This window comes from Heptranchias perlo, chromosome 23 (genome assembly GCF_035084215.1).
Source record: "Heptranchias perlo isolate sHepPer1 chromosome 23, sHepPer1.hap1, whole genome shotgun sequence".
NCBI lineage: Eukaryota > Metazoa > Chordata > Chondrichthyes > Hexanchiformes > Hexanchidae > Heptranchias > Heptranchias perlo.
Window position 1 is genome coordinate 30,057,339 of NC_090347.1, and position 16,114 is coordinate 30,073,452.

Sequence of the window (16,114 nt, forward strand, 5' to 3'; positions counted from 1 at the left end):
CTTATCTGGCGCGAATGTTACTTGCCACTTATGAGCCCAAGCCTGGATGTTGTCCAGGTCTTGCTGCATGCAGGCTCGGACTGCTTCATTATCTGAGGGGTTGCGAATGGAACTGAACACTGTGCAGTCATCAGCGAACATCCCCATTTCTGACTTTATGATGGAGGGAAGGTCATTGATGAAGCAGCTGAAGATGGTTGGGCCTAGGACACTGCCCTGAGGAACTCTTGCAGCAATGCCCTGGGGCTGAGATGATTGGCCACCAACAACCACTACCATCTTCCTTTGTGCTAGGTATGACTCCAGCCACTGGAGAGTTTTCCCCCTGATTCCCATTGATTCCCATTGACTTCAATTTTACTAGGGCTCCTTGGTGCCACACTCGGTCAAATGCTGCCTTGATGTCAAGGGCAGTCACTCTCACCTCACCTCTGGAATTCAGCTCTTTTGTCCATGTTTGGACCAAGGCTGTAATGAGGTCTGGAGCCGAGTGGTCCTGGCGGAACCCAAACTGAGCATCGGTGAGCATGTTATTGGTGAGTAAGTGCCGCTTGATAGCACTGTCGATGACACCTTCCATCACTTTGCTGATGATTGAGAGTAGACTGATGGGGCGGTAATTGGCCGGATTGGATTTGTCCTGCTTTTTGTGGACAGGACATACCTGGGCAATTTTCCACATTGTCGGGTGGATGCCAGTGTTGTAGCTGTACTGGAACAGCTTGGCTAGAGGCGCAGCTAGTTCTGGAGCACAAGTCTTCAGTACTACAGCTGGGATGTTGTCAGGGCCCATAGCCTTTGCTGTATCCAGTGCACTCAACCGTTTCTTGATATCACGTGGAGTGAATCGAATTGGCCGAAGACTGGCTTCCGTGATGGTGGGGATATCGGGAGGAGGCTGAGATGGATTATCCACTCGGCACTTCTGGCTGAAGATGGTTGCAAACGCTTCAGCCTTGTCTTTTGCACTCACGTGCTGGACTCCGCCATCATTGAGGATGGGGATGTTTAAAAGGCCTCCTTCTCCTGTTAGTTGTTTAATTTTCCATCACCATTCACGACTGGATGTGGCAGGACTGCAGAGCTTTGATCTGATCCGTTGGTTGTGGAATCGCTTAGCTCTGTCTATAGCATGTTGCTTCCGCTGTTTAGCATGCATGTAGTCCTGAGTTGTAGCTTCACCAGGTTGGCACCTCATTTTTAGGTACGCCTGGTGCTGCTCCTGGCATGCTCTTCTACACTCCTCATTGAACCAGGGTTGATCCCCTGGCTTGTTGGTAATGGTAGAGTGAGGAATATGCCGGGCCATGAGGTTACAGATTGTGCTGGAATACAATTCTGCTGCTGCTGATGGCCCACAGCGCCTCATGGATGCCCAGTTTTGAGCAGCTAGATCTGTTCTGAATCTATCCCATTTAGCACGGTGGTAGTGCCACACAACACGTTGGATGGTGTCCTCAGTGCGAAGACGGGATTTCATCTCCACGAGGACTGTGCGGTGGTCACTCCTACCAATACTGTCATGGACAGATGCATTTGCGACAGGTAGATTGGTGAGGACGAGGTCAAGTAAGTTTTTCCCTCGTGTTGGTTCGCTCACCACCTGCCGCAGGCCCAGTCTAGCAGCTGTGTCCTTCAGGACTCGGCCAGCTCGGTCAGTAGTGGTGCTCCCGAGCCACTCTTGGTGATGGACATTGAAGTCCCCCACCCAGAGTATATTCTGTGCCCTTGCTACCCTCAGTGCTTCCTCCAAGTGGTGTTCAACATGGAGGAGGACTGATTCATCAGCTGAGGGAGGACGGTAGGTGGTAATCAGCAGGAGGTTTCCTTGCCCATTTTTGACCTGATGCCATGAGATTTCATGGAGTCCAGAGTCAATGTTGAGGACTCCCAGGGCCACTCCCTCCTGACTGTATATCACTGTACCGCCACCTCTGGTGGGTCTATCCTGCCGGTGGGACAGGACATACCCAGGGATGGTGATGGAAGAGTCTGGGACGTTGGCTGAAAGATATGATTCTGTGAGTATGGCTATGTCAGGCTGTTGCTTGACTAGTCTGTGGGACAGCTCTCCCAATTTTGGCACAAGTCCCCAGATGTTAGTAAGGACCTTGCAGGGTCGACTGGGCTTGGTGTTTTGCCGTTGTCGTGTCCGGTGCCTAGTGGTCTGATGCCGGGTGGTCCGTCCGGTTTTATTCTTATTATGACTTTTCGTAGCGAGATTTTACAACTGAGTGGCTTGCTAGGCCATTTCAGAGGGCAATTAAGAATCAACCACATTGCTGTGGGTCTGGAGTCACATATAGGCCAGACCGGGTAAGGGCGGCAGGCTTCCTTCCCTAAAGGACAATTGGTGCCATTATCCCTAATCATGGGAATAATTTCCATATGTTTGCTGAGGACACCCAGCTGTACCACTCCATGCTGCTCATGATTACTTATTACATCGCGTGCCCCCGACCCCCGCCCTGACCCCCACCCCGACCCCCAAACACCCGCCTCGAACCGATGTTCCCTGGTGCGCACAGAGCCGGATCCGATTCCGAACACGGACAGCACCACGAGGATGACCAGGGCCTGCGAAACTCCAGTGCATGCTCCTGCCGGATATGTGATCCAGCTCCTGGGAGTCCTGGCCCAGATTTGGTGCATGTGCGCGGACAGAGTGTCGAAGTGCGTGACACACAACAGACCGCTGCACGTTCGCGCGCAGCTTACAGGGAATGGTGCCCCCCTACCCCGTTCAAAAGGCCAGAGAATGAGAACTTTCTGCATTATACCAGTTCTGAACAGGCTATAAATTTACGCCCCAAATTTTAGACAAAGCAGGACCCAAAGTCACATTTCTGGCATTTAATGGAGATTTTTGTTTTAAAAAACAATTTTTTTTTTAAATTTCTCCTCAATGAGACCTATACTGTATTTTTTGTATCTTTGAATGCATTTTATAGCATCAGAATGAGCGACATTAAAAATTGAAGAAAAAGAAAAATAAAGACTTCCACGATTGCATTTTCTTAAACCAAAAGGCGCATAAATGGTGGTTTGATGGCTTCAAATCTTAATTCTTATTCTGTGCTAAACTTGTTCGGTAGTAAAGTTTTAATAGGATGTATTCTTAAAATACTATGAATCAAGGTGAATTAACAACTTCTGAAACTTCATTTAAATATATAAATTTAATTTTATAATCTTAAAAAGCACACTGCGTAAACTAAGCAGTAATGGGTACACAAATATAAGGTGGAACAATTATCACTTCACATATATTCCATGATTCCCCTCATGCCTCATTCTTCCAAGCTCATTTTCTCTCCGAGTTACCTAGGAAACAATGATACTTGGGAGCTATTAATCACTCTCCGGAACCTGAGATGCTTTTTATTGAGGCGCATTTGAAACCTCTCTAGGTTTCATTTGAAAAATATTTGACACAACGATTTTGTTTGTTTATTAACGCACAACACGACGACATAAATTATGTCAAAACACATCAAATAGAGTGCCATGATGTGATGAAAATACACTTCTCTCGTGCTCCATGTAATCGTACATCAATGTTTCTCAGATATACTTCAACAGTGAGCACATCTATACAGTGATGTCATGCAGATAGCCCGAAAGCAGAGAAACAAATGAGAGTGTAATGTGAGTGTGTACTGGTGTATGGAGGTTAGAGAAGGAATCATAAGCTGAATATTTTATTTGACTTTTAAGTTTTTGATATATTGTGTTATAATATATTATGGCATTTATTGGACTCTGCACGCTGGAATGTTGTTAGTAGGTTCATGATTCAGAGCAACATGGCAATAAGTGTATTCCTGACATTGCTGCTTTCGCTTTCCAGTAAATTTTATGCTCATCAAGGTGATGCTAAAACACCAGTTTGACACTTTCCATTTCTCACACCAGCCATCATGTTGTCTGTCTCAATGAGACTGCCAATTTAGTGTTGAAATAGGATCAGTTTTGTGCTTTTGAATTCATGCCCACTAGGGACCGAATTGAGACTCATTTCACATAGGATACTTACGGCCAAAACATGCTTTCCATTCATCAGGCTGGGCTGGATTCAAACCCAGTTCCCAGAAGTGAAAGGCTAATGTCTCACCTACAGCACGACCCAGTTTCAACCCTCCCCGCCATTTGCATTTTAATTTTGGTGTTGTATGATGCGCACTTAATGGCTAACACTAATAACTGAAGAGCACCTTACCATTTATCTGTGGCGTGACCATTGTCCAAAGACCCGGAGATGGTATTAAAGGTTGTTGATGGGCACCATGGTGAGTAGGATTTGGCAGGGACTGGAAATCAGCTGAAACAGAAAAAGAAAATATTACTCCTTATAAACACTTAACACAGTTATAAGGCTTGGCAAAAAATTCTCTTCAGATGCAATGGTAAAAAAAAAACATGTACCCAACGTAAAAACCAATGAATTCATGAGCTACCTACATAATGTGCTCATGAACTATTTGCCATATCCCACTCACTATTATTTACTAGTTGATTTTCCATGGCATTCCACTGGGGAGTGAAAATCAAGTGCAGTCTTCAGGTGAAAGGGGGTTAATTGAACCAGGGCATGCAGATGGAATTCAGACACCATTTTAAAGCCATATGTTGAGTCTTTATTTTTGTATAAGACTGTGACAAAATTTACAGTGAGTTGGAGCATATGAGTTTCTCAACAGCACGGAGTCAGAAGGTAGGAGACATGAAACTGAGGTCCTGCAGAGCCATCATTTGCAGGAGGGTATAATTACAGCGTGACAAGTTTACATAGGTAGTTTCCATTATAAATAAGAGTACAGGAAAGTAATGGAAAAAATTGACACAGAAAGTGCATGGAGACAAAAGATTTTCTATATACGTGATAATTACTAGATTGCATCTAGAAATGGAATTACACCCTACTGCAGATCTCAATTGAATAAATACTTGCATGTTCGCAGACAACCCAACTTTGCGCATTAACCTTCCCATTGGAATTTGAATATCTGGTCATGGAATATAATCCAGTGCAGAGAAGACAGGCTGAGAATTATTATGCTAATAGTTAATTATATATTACTTTCCTATCTATGAATGTTGACATCTACTGAACCTTCTTCTTGCCATATTAGTTGTGCCAGCCAAGGGTACTATAACAATAACAACTTGCATTTATATAGCACCTTTAATGTAGTAAAACATCCCAAGGCACTTCACCAATTTGATTATCAAACAAAATTTAACACTGAGGCACATAAGGAGATATTAGGACAGGTGACCAAAAGCTTGGTCAAAGAGGTAGGTTCTAAGGAGGTCTTAAAGGAGGAGAGAGAGGTGGAGAAGCGGAGAGGTTAAAAAGGGAGGGAGGGGCGGGGCCATGGAGGGACGTGAAAACAACAATGAAAATTTTAAAAATCGAGGCGTTCCCGAACCAGGAGCCAATGTAGGTCAGCGAGCACAGGGGGGATGGGTGAACGAGACTTGGTGCGAGTTAGGATACAGGCAGCAGAGTTTTGAATGAGCTCAAGTTTATGGAGGGTGGAAGATGGGAGGCCGACCAGGAGAGCATTGGAATAGTCAAGTCTAGAGGTAATAAAGGCATGGATGAGGGTTTCAGCTGCAAATGAGCTGAGGCAGGGGTGGAGACGGGTGATGTTACAGAGGTAGAAGTGGGTTAAAACAGTATAAAATCTGGTTAATAAATTCTAGAGAGCAAAAATAAAGGAATGGTAAACTAAAGAAGTAAAAATAACAGATATACAATTAAGGATGTCAAAAAGTGAAGGAAGAGATCCAGAAACTTTGCTAACTGAGGACTTATGTGAATGATGTATAAATTAAGAAAAGAATTCAGAACTAATAAACCAGAGAAATCATTACGCTGGGTGAGAACACAGTTAGGGTCAGCTTAGAAATGTTAGAGCACTCCAATCTAGAGCTACTTGTTTAGATAAAGCAAGCTTTGTACACCACAATACTTAAATACAAGATGACTGATTTTAAATCAGTAGTACAAAGCAGTGTGACGATTCACTAATATTCAAGTTTCCATTTGCCATTTTACAGTTGACATTAAGGGATGGTTTTCTTGGCCATCATATGGTTCTAAAATGTTTTTCCTTATATTTATATAGTGATATTCAGCGTCATATATTCTATAATTGGTGAACTTCTTACCAGTTATCTGAGGAGTTGGAATGGGCCAAAAGCCCCGAGGACATGATGGTATTAAAGGTTGAGGAGTACCACAGAGACTGGCAGTTGGCAAGGACTGGAAATTAACTGGAATAGAAAACACAAGTTAAATGTGAGACCTCCACATCGCTTTTTATTCAATAATGTACTTCAAGTATCATGAACATTTACCCTTCTATTGAATGTTACATTTCACAAAACTCTTTACGTGAGCTCTTCCATGGGCAGGCCCAAGACTGATGAACTGAAATCTAACCTTGTGCTTGCAATGAATGACATGTAGCCAGTTTCAGAACCTTTTTACCAATGGGTTATAATGGAAGTTGCACCAGATGTCCACAGTGTACTCATAAGATCAATATGGATGAGGAAGGCTATTCTACTCTTCTTCGTTCATCCAATCAGGAAATACCTACATTTTGTCAATGCAGTATCTAATTATTTCTTAAATTATCCTCCACTATTCGATCAGAAAGTCTGTTTTATGTTTAGACCTCTCTTAGTGTGAAGAACTTACAAATACCAGTCTTACATTTATCTTTTACTAATTTGAACCTGTGTCCCCCTTGTCCTCCTCTTGCAATTTTATTTAATGTAATAGTCTGGCTTTATCTTTAATCTTGTATACCTCTAATATTAGGGGACTCTTTCACGGACTCCGGCCAATAGAAATGGGTGGTAACGGTCCGAAAATGGCAGTTCTCCACTTCTTGTCCCGTTCCTGCTTCTGGTATTGGGGCCTTCACATGCCCACTTGTTTCAGGCAGAAGCCTACTTTCAAAATGCTAATTGGGGCCCAATGAGATGCAAAGGACCCCGATGCAATTTTGAGGTACCAACTGGTGCCTCGCATGCTCTGTCCATTGGTACTAAGCGTAGAGCAGCCTAACCTTTAAAGGCCACTCAAAAAAAGGCAAGTAAACGTTTTTTTTTAAAAGACATTTTTGTAAGGCTAGGAGGAGCATGGGTATTCATGCCCCCCTCCTCCTCCCCAACCCCGTAATTGCCTCCCTTTAACATCACTTCCAGCTCAGCTCTGTAGAGGAGTGGCTGGATTTCTTGTCGACCCCGATCGCCTCTCAAACATCTCCTTTCCACGCTGGAAAGCTCGAGTTTCTCCAGTCTTTCCTCATAACTTAAAACCTCTTTATTTTCCCTTTTGCCTCTGTGAATTGTCTTGGAGCATTTTTCTATGTTAAAGCTGCTATATAAATGCAAGGTATTGTTGTTGTTTACACTGGGGATCAGTCTCCAGTGCTTGAATATTACCCTGCTTTCTCGACGACCAAATCTAGGCCTAGCACTCGAGATGCAGCCTGGACAGACCGCTGTAGTTTGATCTCTCCGATAGGTGAAAAAACATCACACTTACAGACCATATATTTCAAACTAAAGTACAAATTGTTTATTACAAGAAAGAAATATGTACAAAATCAAGTTAAATCAGCAGATAAAAATGAATAATGCAGTACTTAACTCTCTCAGATCTTCTAACTATTTTTAGAGACCAAAATAAAGCATTTAAGATTCTTCTGGACCTTTTTCCAGAGTTCTTTTCATTAATTTTTTTGCGTAAGCGCCAAGTTCTGTCATGCCACAGGCACCTGGAAAACCCCCCTCCCCCGCACCATCCCACCACCCTATCCCCACCTCCTCATTTACCAGTTCAATCACTCTGGCCTGATCAGATAACATCAACTCTTGTGTAATGGCACTGGAATCAGGAGACCCCGCTGCTCTTCATCAAATAGTGCCACAGGATCTTTTGCATCCACCTGAGCAGCCAATTGGGCCTCGGTTTCAATTTCATCTGAGACGGCACCTCCGACAATGCAGCACTCCTCTCAGTACTGCATCACAGGGTCAGCCTAGATTACGTGCTTTTTTTTTTATTCGTTCATGGGATGTGGGCGTCGCTGGCGAGGCCGGCATTTATTGCCCATCCCTAATTGCCCTCGAGAAGGTGGTGGTGAGCCGCCTTCTTGAACCGCTGCAGTCCATGTGGTGAAGGTTCTCCCACAACGCTCAACTCTTGGAATGGGGCTTGATCCCACAACCAACGAGTCAGAGGCAGGAGTGCTACCAACTGAGCCAAGCTGACAATACAAACGTTCTTCATGGCAATTCGTAACTAAAAGAACCCTTACCCTTTTGTTGAGATGCTGTCGTTGTCGAAGGGTACTGATGTAATTTGGGATGTTGACTATTAGCCCAAGGTCCTGAAATACAGCAGAAAAATATATTTTACAGCGTAAACCACCTCGAGTAAGCCAAACAATATAAATTGTAGAAATCCAAAAGGAGAGGGTGGAGTTTTCCCATCGTGATGAATGAGGTGGAAATTACACCCTTGATCACCAGGACTCTGAAAGCTTGACAACATCCATTTTCACAAATTGTAGTGTTTATTAAAAAGAAATCACGATGGAATACAAAGTACATAATTTATTCTGCACTAGAATGCTGTTTTAAGCAATAGGTTGACAACACATCAACAAAAAGAATTAAAAGTAACCTACGCTAAGACATGCAAAATGGGTACTTGGCACTGATTTGCGGATCAGTGAAAGAATTTGCTTGGATCTCGGTGTATGCAGATTAAACTTAGATCACCACAGTTAAAAGATTTTGCACCTTCAGCATTAAAATATCCACAACACAGAACTGCTCTATGTTAATTTATTTTTTGACTTTCTCCACTTTCTGGAAGTATCACAAACTTCAAAATGGCAATTTAAAATAATGAGTATTTCATTTATTAAGAGGGATAACAAAAACCAGGAAGATCCCAGGTGTGATCACCAATTTTTGCTGAGTTAGCTGAGATGCAGCCAAGGCTGTTGGCGAAGGGGAGGAGGGACAAGGAATACAATTGGGCTCAGGATCACTGGGTAAGGGAATGGTTAAATTGGTCGCTAAACAGGAATCCTTCATGAAAATGGTGTGTGTGCATGTGTTGGGGTGCCAATGGGAGCAGGAAAAGGTTTAACTGTGATGCCTTTCATAGTCGCATAGCCTGCCAGCACTCAGGCATGAAGAATGGCTACTAGCAAACAATTGGCATCCATGGAACCCGGTGAGGGAGGCAACACCTTCAGGAGAGGAATGGGAAAAAAAATTGGAAAAAAAAGCAAAGTACAAACCATTTTCTTTGATCGCAGGCAGCTTCTCTCTGTGGGCCTCGTGCAGCTGTTGCATAATCTTTTTAGTCAGTTCGATAACGACGCTCTTCAAACTGGAGAGCTGCTTATCGATATCAGTGTCTAACGTGGGTAAAACCTGATCTGCCTCCGTCTCTTCCCGGGCTTGAAATTCCTACGAAGCAGGATATCAGAAGCATAATCTGTCAGCATAATTCACCCTCACATAAAAGACATTACTCATGGCCCCCCTCACTAAGAAAGAAACTGCACCATGCTTCCTTCTCATTGCTGGTTCACTGCCAATGGAAGCTCTGCTACTGCCAGAGGCCATGAGCATCACCAAACAAACTGGTTTGTCCTGATCCCCATCTCTTTCGGCAACATAAACAGAACGTGGACACCAGCTCAGTCCACCTGTAAAAGCAGTTTTAGCGCTTGCTGGCCTGGACAGATTTTCCCCGGACACTTACATCTTTACAATTATAGAGGAATTCTAGACGATGGTACGAGGGTATTTTCAAACAGGTTCAGAGGTTGGAACAACCTGGTCCAGGGTTGACTGACGAGCGGCAATATCTGCTGCAGTGAGGACTCGTCCCACTTTACTTTAACAAATGGACTTGCGCTCGACATAATTGGCATCTCAGTAACGTTGCGCATTATGTCACTGCGCTGCCTTCAGTGTGTAAACAGGGGGAGACTTCTTACAACCTTGCTCCACTAAAGAGCTTAGACAGAATGACACGCTGGTGTCTCTGAACAGGTACCAAAATCAATATAACTAACGACATCAAAGTCAACAACAAACACACCCTCCATTAACCATGACCCAGCCCAAAACTGAAACCCAGGTGGCAGACGTCGGGGAGGTTGGTCAAAAATCAACTCCGATCACTCAGGAGGGTTATAAGCTGAATTGGAACAGGTCTAGATGCAAGTCACATGCTCAATCTTTAGTCAGGTAAGACAATGGTGGCAAGTCCTCATCCCAAGAGGAAGGGTAAAGATGAACCAATAACAAATGTTCCCTCCTGCACAGAGATAAACAAAGGGATTTAGAAGTGACTTTTTAAAAATATTTCTATGTTATTTTACCAGGTACCCAGACAGGAGGTCTGCACCTCGGAATGTTTGACAACGCAAGATCAAATCCAATCAAATTCTCTATTGGATGAGATGAGGTTAATGGTGGGCAGAATTCCTGACTGTATAGTGAAACAGGAATCGTATCTGAGAAAGTTCCTGCCAATCTATTGGAGTGGTCCCAAGTTAGGGCCTTGCCACTCTGGGCAGGGCCAGAATGTATCCAAGCAAGTTTCCTGCCAGTCTGCTGATCTGGGAAGGAACACGAGAGCAGATTTCCTGGCAGCCTAGCGGGGCAGGTATGCAGATCAACAGCTTCCCTGCCAGCCCAATGCCCAATGAAGCAGGCATGCATCCAAATGAGCCCTCCGACAGCCTTAGGAAGCTGCTTGCCCTCTGTTGGCTGGTGCACCATCTTAATTTAGCTCTTTGGTCACTGATCGTGCAGGATGGACTTCCTCAATTTAAATGTGAAGCCCAAACTCACCAAGTAACATTTCTGATCGTTGCACCGCGGATAACCTCAAGCTTTGAAAAGCAAATGAGTTTGAAAAAAGCTTCGGTGAAAGAGTTGGGTTTTACCTTCAGGAGCTGTATGTTGTCAGATTTTAACAGCCGGTCTATTTCATCGGTCTTCCTGGTCAGTCCAGTGCACCTTTGGTTCAGCCAGCTCTGGATGCTGTCGGCTTGGGCCAAAGCAACTGCCTCCTCACTCTCGATGATATTTGTTGCAATACTCTGCGATTCTTTAATACAGTTGATCAGATCACCAAAGTGCTTGTCGATGTCGGACTTCACCTGAAATGTCGTTTCCTAATTGATGAAGGGAAGTTTTACAGATACTAACAGAACTGAAACAAGGAGCAGGAGAAATGTTACAATTATTTTAAAAGGATGGGTTAATACTCACTTTGATAGAAGTGACATTCTCTTTTAATTTAATAATTGCTGTATTAATATCTTCGATCTGTCTCTGCCTTCTTAATTTTTCTTCCTGAAGAAGTTTCTTAATGTAGGGTTCACAACACACACAAAACAGCCAATTAAAACATTTGTTCAAATATACTGAATATGTTAAATAATGTTTTACCAGCTTAATCACAACAGCCTCATTTATGCAAGGCTGCATTCACCCGACCAGTTTTCTGTTTTTGTGAAGTATTTTTCATTTCACTTCATGCTAAACTTATGAAGTGTAAATGTGGAGTCAAGGCCTGATCGGGCTCTGAGTCAAAGTGGAGTGAGACCCCCTTCTGCAGGAAGCCTCACTCTGCTTCCCTACTGTGCCAGGTTGGCCCTAGACTCCAGATTTAAAAAGAAAGAATTGCATTTATATAGCGCCTTTCACAACCTCAGGACGTCCCAAAGAGCTTTACAGTCCTTTTGAAGTGTAGTCACTGTTGTATCGTAGGAAGGCTATAACTGTAGCGTTGGTATGACTGTGAAGTGAAATTGTTTTGCAACAAAGGCCACAGTTTAAATAGAAAGCTTATAGGCCAACCTGCAGCACTAAAACTTATTGAGCAGCAGGTCTGAAATTATACCTTCCTAACATCATTTAGATCACCATTTGAAAATAGTGGCCATTTAAAATTAAGGTTAAAAACTGCAGCACCAGACACAATTATAAATGAGATACTGCTAACTTGCTAGTTATACTACAGCTTTTACATCGAAGCAAAGTGGTTTCAAGACAGACATGGACCTAAACTCTGTGGTATTTTTTAATGTTAATGGAGAGACAACATTCATATGGACTCTCTCCTCACGTTAAACGTTTGACTGGAATTCAGAAACCATCGTCATCGGCCAAAAGCAGCACGGCAGCCAGCTCTGCAAGATTCCAGTCCAGGATCTTAATATAATCGAGCCTGTTCTGCCATTTAATTAGATCATGGCTGATCTGTACCTCAACTCCATTTACCTGCCTTTGATCCATATCCCTTGATACGCTTACCTAATAAAAATATCTCCATCTCAAAGTCTTGAAAATTCCAATTGTCCCAGCATCCACAGCCTGGTGGGGGGGGGGGGGGGGGGGGAGGAGACAATTCCACATTTCCACTACCCTTGTGTGAAAAAAATGCTTCCTGATTTCACTCCTGACTGGCCTAGCTCTAATAGTAAGATTGTACCCCCTTGTTCTAGATTGCCCTAACAGAGGAAATACCTTCTCGGTATCTACTCGATTGGATCCTTTTCTCATTGATTCTTAGGCTGGTCTCACGATCTGTCAGTGTGGTATTTGGCGTCAGTCAGAGAGATCAAGGGGCAAATTTTAATCCCCAAAAACAGGTGAGTTGGGGTGGAAGGGAAGTGAAAATGCTATGTTTTGGGAGCGGGACGGCATCCCGGCACGAACACACCCACTTCTGGGTTTAACCCAGGCAGGTTTGTCTGCATGTGGAGAGCGGACACCTGGAAGTCCCACCCCTACTTAAATCCAGCAGGCCAATTCTTAAAAGGGCAATGTACCTCATTGAGATACTTGAGGTATTTAATATTTTGTGTATTGGACAATTAAAACAACTTTAACCTTACCTGTTCGGGTTTCCCATCGCCTCCGATTCACAACAGGTGAAAGCAGGCGGGAAGGGCCGGATCCATGAGGTGAGTGCCTTTATTGCACTGCTTGTGGGCCAGGAGGAGCAGGAATGCTTCATCCAGGCCCAACAAGCTCACCTGGCTGACAGGACCCCCGTGATCGGCCGCCCACCGTCCCCCCCCCCAACCGATGGGAGACCCCCCCAATCCACAATGTTTGCTGACACCCCCGATCCCTGATGGTACTGACACCCATCCTCCTCCCCCCAATCCCCGTGGTTGCTGACCTCTTCCTGATCCATGATGCTGGCTGACCCCATGATCCACGATGCTGGCTGACCCCATGATCCACGATGCTGGCTGACCCCATGATCCACGATGCTGGCTGACCCCATGATCCACGATGCTGGCTGACCCCATGATCCACGATGCTGGCTGACCCCATGATCCACGATGCTGGCTGACCCCATGATCCACGATGCTGGCTGACCCCATGATCCACGATGCTGGCTGACCCCCTGATCCACGATGGTGGCTGACCCCCTGATCCACGATGGTGGCTGACCCCCTGATCCACGATGCTGGCTGACCCCCTGATCCACGATGCTGGCTGACCCCATGATCCACGATGCTGGCTGACCCCATGATCCACGATGGTGGCTGACCCCCTGATCCACGATGCTGGCTGACCCCATGATCCACGATGCTGGCTGACCCCATGATCCACGATGCTGGCTGACCCCATGATCCACGATGCTGGCTGACCCCATGATCCACGATGCTGGCTGACCCCATGATCCACGATGCTGGCTGACCCCATGATCCACGATGCTGGCTGACCCCATGATCCACGATGCTGGCTGACCCCATGATCCACGATGCTGGCTGACCCCATGATCCACGATGCTGGCTGACCCCATGATCCACGATGCTGGCTGACCCCATGATCCACGATGCTGGCTGACCCCATGATCCACGATGCTGGCTGACCCCATGATCCACGATGCTGGCTGACCCCATGATCCACGATGCTGGCTGACCCCATGATCCACGATGCTGGCTGACCCCCCTGATGTCATCCACGTTCCCCCCACCTCCGATTTTTTCCAAGCCTGATTATCTCTCTCCCCCTCCCACCCCTCTAACATACAGCTCCTTTCGCTGCCGGGTGCAAAACCCAGAAGTGCCATTGATGGGACATCGCCCACTTACCTTCTGGATTTCGCATCTGGAAATCTCCCCCCCCCCCACCTCCCCCACTCCCTTCCTGGCTGGAAGTTAAAATTTACCCCCAGGAATGTACAGTGAGATCCGATACTGTTTGTAGTGCATTCCTTCACAGTTAAAAGCATTCATTGTGCACCCTGCTATCCCAGAATAAGGTAAGGATTCAATTCTTGGGAGCAAGCCCTTACCTACGGAAGTAGACTTTTGTGTTGAGTACTAGGAGAAAGTATCTGGAGGCCACTCTCATTGTTAACACTCTCCGTGCACAATCAAAAAAAGACTTGCCGAACGCTCTTTCATAAGGACAGTTCCCCTTTAAATGACGTGCAAGTGTGAGTTCGCATTACCTTTTTATCGGTGGTCTCCTCTTCTGTCGTAATGACTGTGTGATCTCGATGGGCGTGCAGTATACACAAACCACAGATGCACATCTGATCAGTCTTACAAAAGAACTCCAGAAGTTTGCAGTGCACTTTACATTTTCTTTTATCCAAGTCCTTGACCGGATCGGTGAGCTGATGGTCCTGAAAGGCAACATCCTCATAGTGAGGCCTGAGGTGGGCTTCGCAAAATGCGGCCAAGCACACTAAGCAGGATTTAACTGCCTTTGTCCTGTTGATGCAGGAATCGCACGGAATATCTGAGCCAGTGGTCAGCCTGGCAGCCACCTGCCCCATCCTGTTGAACTCGTCCACTATCCCGCACAGAACAATGTTTTTCTGAAGGGAGGGCCTGGGGACGAAGGCGGCCCTGCACTGTGGGCAGGCGTTGACCGAATTGAGTGAATTCTGATCCCAGTTTTTCTGGATGCAGTCGAGGCAGAACGTGTGTCCGCAGGGAAGGTTGACAGGGTCGCTGAACACTTCTAAGCAAATGGAGCAGGAGAGCTGCTGCTCGAGAGATAAAAGATCTGCTGCCGCCATGGGGGGGAGCCGATCAAACTACTGCATCTTACTCGAGGTGCAGCGTCGGAGAGATTAGTTTTTGTCTCCGGCCCATCCTCCGCCAGACTCAGACGCAAACCTCTTCTGTGATCAGCTTCTGTCCATTCTCCACAAATACTAAACAAGAAACTCTGCTCGCCGATGTTCCTCGTTCCCTACCAGGTTAAAGGCTACAACTACGGTGCACAGCGAAGACCAAAAAACTACTTCAGAATGCAAGCTGGCAACTGTCTCGATTTGCAGTCGGACCTCTGACTGAAAGCATTTTGAACTTATAGAATCATAGAAGTTACAACATGGAAACAGGCCCTTCGGCCCAACATGTCCATGTCGCCCAGTTTATACCACTAAGCTAGTCCCAATTGCCTGCACTTGGCCCATATCCCTCTATACCCATCTTACCCATGTAACTGTCCAAATGCTTTTTAAAAGACAAAATTGTACCCGCCTCTACTACTGCCTCTGGCAGCTCGTTCCAGACACTCACCACCCTTTGAGTGAAAAAATTGCCCCTCTGGATCCTTTTGTATCTCTCCCCTCTCACCTTAAATCTGTGCCCCCTCGTTATAGACTACCCTACCTTTGGGAAAAGATTTTGACTATCGACCTTATCTATGCCCCTCATTATTTTATAGACTTCTATAAGATCACCCCTTAACCTCCTACTCTCCAGGGAATAAAGTCCCAGTCTGTCTAACCTCTCCATGTAAGTCAAACCATCAAGTCCCGGTAGCATCCTAGTAAATCTTTTCTGCACTCTTTCTAGTTTAATAATATCCTTTCTATAATAGGGTGACCAGAACTGTACACAGTACTCCAAGTGTGGCCTCACCAATGCCCTGTACAACTTCAACAAGACATCCCAACTCCTGCATTCAATGTTCTGACCAATGAAACCAAGCATGCTGAATGCCTTCTTCACCACCCGATCCACCTGTGACTCCACTTTCAAGGAGCTATGAATCTGTACTCCTAGAT

General features: G+C 45.3%; 1 protein-coding gene across 2 annotated transcripts in view; it reads right to left on the bottom strand.

The window, feature by feature from the left end:
• The window catches only part of LOC137341220 (E3 ubiquitin/ISG15 ligase TRIM25-like), a 40,261-nt gene extending 24,970 nt beyond the window's left edge, over positions 1-15,291 (bottom strand). The window contains exons 1-7 of one of the 2 annotated variants that reach the window (XM_068004287.1): positions 14,540-15,291; positions 11,332-11,415; positions 11,004-11,234; positions 9,339-9,510; positions 8,343-8,414; positions 6,178-6,282; positions 4,220-4,321 (exon numbers count right to left, since the gene is read on the bottom strand). In XM_068004287.1, coding sequence (XP_067860388.1) covers positions 4,220-4,321; positions 6,178-6,282; positions 8,343-8,414; positions 9,339-9,510; positions 11,004-11,234; positions 11,332-11,415; positions 14,540-15,115 — 1,342 coding nt within the window. In that variant the 5' untranslated portion in view covers positions 15,116-15,291. Of the gene's footprint in view, positions 1-4,219; positions 4,322-6,177; positions 6,283-8,342; positions 8,415-9,338; positions 9,511-11,003; positions 11,235-11,331; positions 11,428-14,539 lie in introns of both variants that reach the window. The other variant, XM_068004286.1, reaches the window with a different exon arrangement.
• Between the last annotated feature and the right edge of the window lie 823 nt (positions 15,292-16,114).